Source organism: Vespa velutina, chromosome 22, assembly GCF_912470025.1.
Source record: "Vespa velutina chromosome 22, iVesVel2.1, whole genome shotgun sequence".
Lineage (NCBI taxonomy): Eukaryota > Metazoa > Arthropoda > Insecta > Hymenoptera > Vespidae > Vespa > Vespa velutina.
Window position 1 is genome coordinate 2,017,948 of NC_062209.1, and position 9,106 is coordinate 2,027,053.

The 9,106-nt window shown below is 30.4% G+C and overlaps 1 protein-coding gene and 1 long non-coding RNA gene across 6 annotated transcripts; one reads left to right on the plus strand and one right to left on the minus strand.

Annotated features, from left to right (window-relative positions):
* Positions 1–1,173: 1,173 nt before the first annotated feature.
* LOC124956488 (protein dissatisfaction-like) lies at positions 1,174–6,576 on the plus strand. The gene is made up of 7 exons (XM_047512365.1): positions 1,174–1,328; positions 1,894–2,027; positions 3,780–3,965; positions 4,069–4,182; positions 4,577–4,746; positions 4,854–5,100; positions 5,736–6,576. The coding sequence occupies exons 1-7, from the start codon at positions 1,198–1,200 to the stop codon at positions 5,963–5,965; spliced, it is 1,212 nt and encodes a 403-aa protein (XP_047368321.1). The 5' UTR covers positions 1,174–1,197; the 3' UTR covers positions 5,966–6,576.
* Positions 3,675–6,645, minus strand: LOC124956489. Of its 5 annotated transcripts, none has more exons than XR_007103262.1 (3): positions 5,788–6,636; positions 4,916–4,971; positions 3,675–4,708 (listed from the first exon to the last, which is right to left on the minus strand). It is a non-coding gene; the product is annotated as an uncharacterized LOC124956489 (long non-coding RNA). The 5 variants fall into 5 exon arrangements; XR_007103263.1 differs by having other exon boundaries at positions 5,847–6,635; XR_007103261.1 differs by having other exon boundaries at positions 3,675–4,971; positions 5,847–6,645.
* Positions 6,646–9,106: the final 2,461 nt, after the last annotated feature.

Below are 9,106 nucleotides of genomic sequence, written 5' to 3' on the forward strand. Positions count from 1 at the left end.
CACACATATATATATATATATATATGACGTATGTAAGTACTTATGTACCTACGATCGACGTATTGTATAATGTATATCTTATGTATCTTCGATCGCGTCAAATCGTGGTTTCGCCTTCGACGACAATGAGCTTGAAGGCAGGAAGTCGTAAGCTTCGACGAATCGAAGTTAGCTTACTTCGTCTACGAGGAACGTTTTGCCGTTTCGAAGTTTCTCATTACCTCGTACAATATGCAAGAACATATGTGTCGTTACGACATTGACTATAGATATATACACCCCCATACATTCCCCATACATATCCATCTATCCATCTATCTATCTATCTATCTATCTATCTATCTATCTATCTATCTATCTATCCATTTCTATCTAACTCAAAGTCGAAGTGATTACGATATATGTATGTGTGTGTGTGTATGTGTATGTACGTACGTACATATGTATGTTCGTATGTATATACGAAACGGTGATAGATATCGTGTAAACGTTGTATCATATTGCCAGTGAAAATGACGTATAATGAGGAATAATAAAAAAAAAGGACCAAGATGATAAAGACAAAGATAATTTTCAATGACGTTATATCGAAAAAGTTATTTTCTCAAAAATCGTTCTTATGACGGACAAATGATCATCATACGAGAAAGGGAACGCGTGTGTTGTCAACATTATTGTCACTTACTGTCATGTTTTATCTAACAATGATCATCTAATCCATCACGCTTCTTCCATACGTCAACGTTTATTCTTTCCATCCTACGTGACAAGGAGAATATTAAAGATCCAACTTTTTTCTATACTCGACTATTCGGGAAATTGTCATTAATAAAGTCAATTAATCAAGTCGTTCTAATGAAAAACGTCGTTATGTTAAAATTGAACGAAATGAGAATTTTTTTCATTCCCTTCTTCTTCTTCATTCCTTTTCTTCTTTTTTTTTTTTTTTTCGTTTTTTTGTTTCTTTCATTCAAAACTTCGTTCGTTAACATTCAAAAAGGGAGACAATTATTATCGTTCGTTTTAATCAAAATATTTGACGTTGAATCAAATCGACATTGGAATTAATGTTATCTGAAAAATCATAAAAAAGAAATCTTGAAAAATTTTATGCTTTTACAGGGACTATTTCTTCTCCTTCTCACTGTCGCAGTCGTCGTAGCCGTCAAAAAGTTTTCTTCAAATTCATAAAGAAAAATGGAAGAGAATAATAGAACCGAAACACTCTGCAAAGTATGCGGCGACAAAGCTTCTGGGAAACATTATGGAGTACCGAGTTGCGACGGGTGCCGTGGTTTCTTTAAAAGGTCAATCCGCAGGTACGCGAGGTAATTAATTTTCTCGTTCATTATATTAACACTGAGATATTATAAAATCGAAATTTTGCAAATTCGTGTTTGATGAGAGAAAAAAAGAAAAAAGAAAAAAAGAACAGGTTTTTTTTTTTTTTTTTTTTTTTTTTAATAAAAGTCGAATGAGAATCCTACGAGATTGAAATAATTCAATGCTTTTGAATTTTTGAAATGTAACGAAGAATAAAATCGTGTCCACGTGTTCTTTTTATTTATTTATTTGTTTTTTTTTTGTTTCTTTTTTTACGTTTGTCACCTTAAATCCCAAATGCGAGACTTCGATACTCTGTATTAAATTGAAAGATATTAATGTGAATTAAAATAAATGTATAAAATTTAATATGAAATATCGTAGAGATTCTCAAGCGCATGGGTATCGTAGAATTAATAATATCATTTAAAAGAAGTGTATTAAATCTGTTTTGTTTTTTTTCTTTTTCTTGTTTCTCTCTCTCTCTCTCTCTCTCTCTCCCACTATTTTCTATCTTTTTTCCTCCTCTTTTTTTTCTTATCTTTTTTTTTCTTTTCTTCTTCTTAACAGAAATTTAGATTACGTCTGCAAAGAGAACGGACGTTGCATCGTGGACGTTTCAAGGCGTAATCAATGCCAAGCCTGTCGTTTTACAAAATGTCTTCAGGTCAACATGAAACGAGATGGTACGCTTCGTCTCGATGGTGATTAATCTCTTACCAATTAGTTACTTTTACATATGTATATATATATATATATATATATATATACGTACACACGCATACAGACATACATATTAGGTTGGAAACTATGAAACGGACATTGAATGAGAATAAATAACTAAACAAAAACACTCGTTTCATAGTTTCCAACATAATACATATACCTATTTTTGTTCTCTCTCACTCTCTCTCTCTCTCTCTCTCTCTCTCTCTCTCTCTCTCTCTCTTACACATAAATTCTACATGATAAATAGAGATAGATAGATAGAGAGAAAGAGAGAAGGAGAGAGAGAGGGAGAAAAAGAGGAAAAAAAGATTGGATGAAAATAGAAAATTTACACGAAGAAAATTCTATCGACATATTGACTCGTCATATTCCGGAAGTTCTGTGATTGTCAGAAAGCCATATATATATATATATATATGTGTGTGTGTGTGTATACATAAAAATCGATAGAGACATTTTTGTGTAAACACATCGAGTGCGTTATGTAGATCTCCAAAACCTGTATATATTATAATGCATTGTGGAAAATATAGTTTCTCTTACTCCTAAGCAAAAAGAGAGAGAAAAAAAATGGAAAATAAAAAAAAAGAAAAAAGAAAAATCGTAAAGAGAAGGAATAAGAAAGAGAAAGAGTGAAAGAGAGAGAGAGAGAGAGGGAGAGAGAGAGAGAGAGAAAGAGAGAGGAAAAAATAGATAGATAGATAGATAGATAGATAGATAGATAAATAGATAGAGGAAGAACAGTTTTTGTATGTCGGCACAGCCCATATGAAATTCTATATCGATGCTTTGGTTAGAAATTCGATGTGAAAAAGGAGAGAGTCAGAATCGACACGGTCGGAGGAACGGTGTCAGAAGCAGCCCGGAGTTCTCAGCTTTTGTAAACACTTCCATTCACCGCGTACCTCCGTCTAGAACCGATAATCCAAACACTTGATTGCTCGGAGATATCAATTAGCGAGGGTGGTAATGTTGAAGTAGTAGGCGCCATTATGACCAATATGTTCCTCGTCTATTGAGAGCTTCTTCTTTGGAGATTAAAAAGAGAAAATGAAAAAAAAAAAAAAGAAAAAAGAAAAGAAGAAAGAGAAAATAAACGGAAGAAAATACGGCAGATGATGATCACGATGATTGACGATGATTTAATGAAAATTCAGATTTATCATGAATGATCCTGATGAAGAGGATGGAGTAAAGAAAAAAAAAAAAAAAAAAAAAAAAAAAAAGAAAGGAAGAAAAAGAAGAAAGAAAAGAATTTTCATCTAATAATAAGTTTGACAGTTAATTCTATTCTTTGGATATATATCGTTCGTGTGCCAATTACAAAAAGGTAATATCAGGTTATACGTCGTATGGGTTTTAATTTTTCGGTACTTTTTTCCTTCTCTTTTTTGTTTTTTTGGTCGTTCCCCCCCCCCTCCCCCCTCTTTAATTATGACTATTGAGAACGTTAATAGAACTTAGCGACTCTTCGGTGTTAATTAAAAATTATCAATTAATATTTTTTTCAAATCTTATAGAAATATAAAAGGATCGTACAAATTTAAGGAGTATACGATCTATTGAATTATCATGGCGTATATTTAAAATTATAATCATTTTTCTAATCCACGTTTGATATATAACCAAAGGATAGGTTTAACTTTTTTGTACTATCCCTTTTTTTTCTTTTTTTTTTTTTTTTTTTTTGTGTGTGTGTCTTATCGAAATTGTCCTATCGATTTCAGCGGTACAACACGAAAGAGCACCGAGAAGTACTTCGAATCTTGTGGCTGCTGCAAGAAGAGCTCCAGCTGGTCTTTATCCAGGACTACCTCACGTTTATCACACGACAAACAATCCTTATCATCCACTTCTTTATCCGGCATTATTTCCTTTCAAGCCGACAATGCCCCCATTTGCACCGGCCGTTGGTAAGACTATAATAGATATCTATTTATTATTATAGGATAAAATAAATAGTATTGATAATGAGAGACATCATTAAAAAATTATTCTTTTCATTATTTTGATTAGCACATTTTTTACCAAGAACCTCGACAGAATCATTATCGGTGAGCACAGCGAAGGAAGACGAGGTAACGAGTTCCGAAGAAGCTGCAACAGTTGAACCGAGGCTCGAACAAAAAGGTAAATTAAAAACGACGAAAGAATATAATTTTAATAATAATAATAATAATAATATTATTATTATTATTTATTCGATTATTTTATTTGCGCGATTAAGTTTTTTTTTTTTTTTTTTTTTTAAATTATTGTCACTTTCTTTTAAAAAGCCTCCCATAAAAGTAATATTATTTTTATTAAATAATTCATTACTTATATTTTGATTTACTTTTAATTAATTTTCATCAAATGGTATAGTCTAACTCGTTCATAATATAAATATTATTATCATTATTATTATTATTATTATTATTATTATTATTAGATATAAGACTCGAATAAATATTTCAGATAATGTATAAAAGTATTACCCTTAACATTTCAAATTGATATTCTATTTTTTTCTTTTGATTTTTAGAAGAATTAGTCGGTGGTACTCGTCTTGTTCCACAAATCGTCAGTCCTGTCACTGCGGAATATACGATGTCAAGTTTTTCATTGTTGCCGACGGAAAATGTTTACGAGTTTGCAGCTAAATTGTTATTCTTTGCTGTAAGATGGGCCAGAAGTATACACTCATTTTTACAAGTAAGAATAAAATTCATTCTTATTACGAAATTAATGAAGTTCATTAATATCTTCTTCTTCTTTTTTTTTTTCTTTTCTTTCTTTCTTTCTTTCTTTATCTCAATTAGTTACCATACCGAGATCAAACTATATTGCTAGAAGAATCATGGAGTGAGTTGTTCGTACTTACGGCGGCCCAATGGAATTTTCCAGTTGAAGAAAGTACTTTGGTTCCTGGTGATTTATCTACGGAAAGACGAGAGATATTAATCGATGAAGCAAGAAGACTTAGAGAATTATTAGCTAAATGCACGTTGCTAAGGGTCGATCATTCGGAATACGCGTGTTTGAAAGCCATCGTCCTTTTCAAGGGTGGTACGTTTAATCATTGAAAATAATTATTGTATTATAATTGTCTAACGATAAGTACAAAAATTCAATTCATAATTTATCATTGATAATAAATACGCATTATATATTATGATAATGTGATATTGGGAAAAAAAAAAAAAAAGAAAAAAGAAAAATTAAGAATTGAACGATAAGTAATGTCGAAATCATTATTGCGAATTGATCCTAAGAGATTTGAAATATCAATTACACTTTTTCTACAATATTTTGGATTAATTCTTTATTCTTTCTTGTTGTTGTTTTTTTTTTTTTTTTTTTCATTGAAAATGTACGATTACGAGAGTAGAGAAATTCTTTTACGATTCGTGAAACGAAAAACAAAACAAAAAAAAAACGAAAGAAAAGATTTTTCAAATCAAAACAATAGAAATTATTGCTGTATTAAAAATGTCGACATTACGTATCATACAATTATCTCAAGTTATTAAATATTATCTGAATTTTAGGCCACTTCGTATATTTGTATATATAATATATTTTTATACTTTTTTATTTTCAAAAAACAAAGAAAAAAAAAAAAAGGAAAGAAAGAAAGAGAAAAAGGAAAAAAAAAAGAAAGAAAGAAAGAAAAAAAGAAATATGATTAATTTGTCTCACAGAATCGAGAGGTCTCTGTGAACCTGGCAGAGTTACCGCGTTGCAAGAACAAACCGTAGCAGTTTTGTGCGAACGTGACGCACGAAGGGTCGGTCGATTATTGTTGCTATTACCACCGGCGCGTGCATTGTGCCGATCTACCCTTCAAGAGCTTCTTTTCAAGCCCACCGTCGGTGACGTCAGCGTGGAAAGATTACTAGGAGATATGGTCGGTGCGCTCAGGCCAACTTAGCAGCCATCGTCGTCGAACGTGGATGTCGACTGAACGTACATTGCTCGATTATATTTAAAATGCTGTGTTAAAAAAAAAAAAGAAAAGAAAAAAAAAAATAAGGATCTTCGAATTTTACTCCGATCATCGTATGAAATTACGTATACCAAACAAAGGACTTCGTTTTTTATTTATTATTTCTTTTTTCTCCATTTTTTTTTTTTTCAGAAAATAGTTAAAACTTACCAACAGAGTTGAAATCGTTTTCTATATTTACAATCGTCGATAATGTCGAATAATGTCGATAATAATTGTCGGTAATTGTCGGTAATACAGAGAGCGATAAAGAGAAAGAGAGCGTCTTCTATACTAAATATAATTGAATAAGTTTTACGATAAAAGAACAAATTCTTCGTAATTTTATTGAATCTTTAAAAGAAGAGATAGCCGTTTTGTAATGGCAACAAAAACTTCTAGTCAATCTCAAGTCATAAAGTTAATGTCTACCGCATGTATATAGATGTATGTATTACGAAAATTAGAAATAAATCATACGTGTCTGTAATAACAAGAGCAATACATTGATTCGTCGTAAAAAAAAAAAAAAAAAAAAAAAAAAAAAAAAAGAAAAGAAAAAAGAAAATAAAGTTATAAAATAAACTGACAATTTATTCTCTTTAGAATAGTTTCTCTTTAATCGAAAACAAAAAAAAGATTTTCTAATTATTTAATCTCAATGATTTTCTATCCCCTTCTTTTTTTCTTTGTTTTTTTCTTTTTTTCCTATGACAAAATTATACAAAAATTATGACAATGATTATGTAAAAAATTCGAAATATTTCTTGAGATGTCGATCGAAACAACAACAACAACAACGGTTGGGAGAGAGGAAGGAATGTAAATGGGAAGGGATTCGCGGTATTCATATATATATATATAAAAGAAAAAAACAAACAAACACAATGAACGCACATTTTTTTTTTTTTTTTTTTTTTTTTTTTTTATTAACTAGAATAATTTATTTTTTTTTTTTTTTTTTTTTTTTTTTTCATGGTAGAAAAAGGAGAATGCATCTTAAACTCATGGACTGCATTGTACTCATATATATACAATTACATACAATCCTTAAATTGAACGTTACACATAAAATTCATTATAAATTAATTTCTCATTATTTATTTGTTCTCATGAGAAATCTTGTTGTTTAATCAGAACGAAAGAGTCGATTATTATACCAAAATGACGGCTTGCTATTTGTCGCGTGATATATTTATTGATAGAGGGGGAAAAAAATAGCTCTGAGCGCGCGGTTTATGATACTGCGTGATTATTATGACGATGACGACGACGATGACGACGACGGCGACGACGATGATAACGACGACGACGACGACGACGACGACGACGACAGCGACGACGACGACGACGACGACGACGACGACGACGACGACGACGATGACGACGACGACGACGACGACGATATAATAATGCAGTAATTATTTTTCCATTTAATGCCCGTTTATCATCTTACTGTTATTTTCCTTTTTTCTTTTACTTTTTTTTTCCTTTTAATCCAATTTGTATATACGTATATGAATTGAGAGAAAGACATGGTGATAAGGTTGGAAAGGGAAGAGAGAGTTTGACACTGGGAGAAACAAGAAAAGAGAAAAGAAAAGAAAAGAAAAGAAAAGAAAAGTGTCCTGCGTCGCTTCTATAAGAAATTCTCGAATAGATTTTCATAAGCAGGACGACGAACGACGCCATATCGAACGTTTGGAGAGAACCCAAAAAAAAAAAGAAAAAGAAAAAAAAAGGGATCATAATAGAAAGAAATTATATAGGGGGTGAAATTGACAGATGCGAATGGGAATGGTTGGATCGAGAAAAAAATAAAAAAAAAAAAAAGAAAGAAAGAAGAAATAAGAAGAAAATAAGGAATCGATTTCAAAAGAGTGTGGAATGTCTTGTCAAGTCTCTCATTCACGCTTTCGTCTCGACGACTCTACTTCGTCTGCACTTTTGTACTTTTATCATTATTAAACTATTATTATTATTATTATTATTATTATTATTATTATTATTATTATTATTATTATTATTATTATTAAGATTAATATTATTTTTTTTTTATCATTATTAATAATTAATTAATTAAGTGATTAGTTTAATTAATTAATTAATTAACATTATCATTATCATTATTACTATTATTAACATTATCATTATTATAATAGTCGCGCCATTACACTTATGTTTTTTCGTTCGTTTGTACGCGTTCGAAAGATAATAAAATATAGAGATAGGTAATTTACTTGATTGATAGTAGTAAGAAAAAAAGAAAGAAATAAAAAAAAAAAGACGAGAAAAAAGAACATAAGAAAAAACAAACAAACAAACAAACAAACAAACAAACAAACAAAGTAAACGTAGAAGGATGATAAATAATAAATACGCAATCGTAAACCAAAAATGCAGACGACGGCATAAAAATATATTATATCGAGTTACACGTGTATTTCTTATTATTGATTTCTCCTTTTTTTCCCCCCCCCCTTTTTTTTCTTCTTTTTTTTTGTCTTTTTTTTCTTTCTTTTTTTTTCTTTTTTTTTTTTTTTTTTTTTTTTTTTTTTTTATATCACTCGCAAATACATCTGCAATTATCTCTTATAGCCTCGGAGTCGTCTAGAACAATTGATAAAAGAAAAAAAAAAGAATGTCTTCTCCAACGCATCGTATATATTATGATGGGCAGTTTACTCTTCGCTCTTTTTTTCCATCCCCTAATTGTTCGCTTCAAATTCTCTCGTTGATGATAAAGAAGTAGAAGAAGAAGAAGAAGAAGAAGAAGAAGAAGAAGAAGAAGAATAAAAAGAAGAAGAAGGAAGCGTATTTTCGACTGTCAGCTAACACGCCACAAGTCTATTATTTATATATCATCTATCTCCTTCTTTTTTTCTTCGTTTTAATAAGCAAAATTTTCAAACACGTACGTAATACATTCTTACAAACAAACAAAATGGAGAAAAAAGAAAGAATAATATATATATATATATATATATATATATATATATATATATATATATATATTATTGAATTCTTTTTCTCGCTTTTTCGTCTCCTCGAAATCTACTCGCGAAGTGCCTGGTTAAATGATAGATA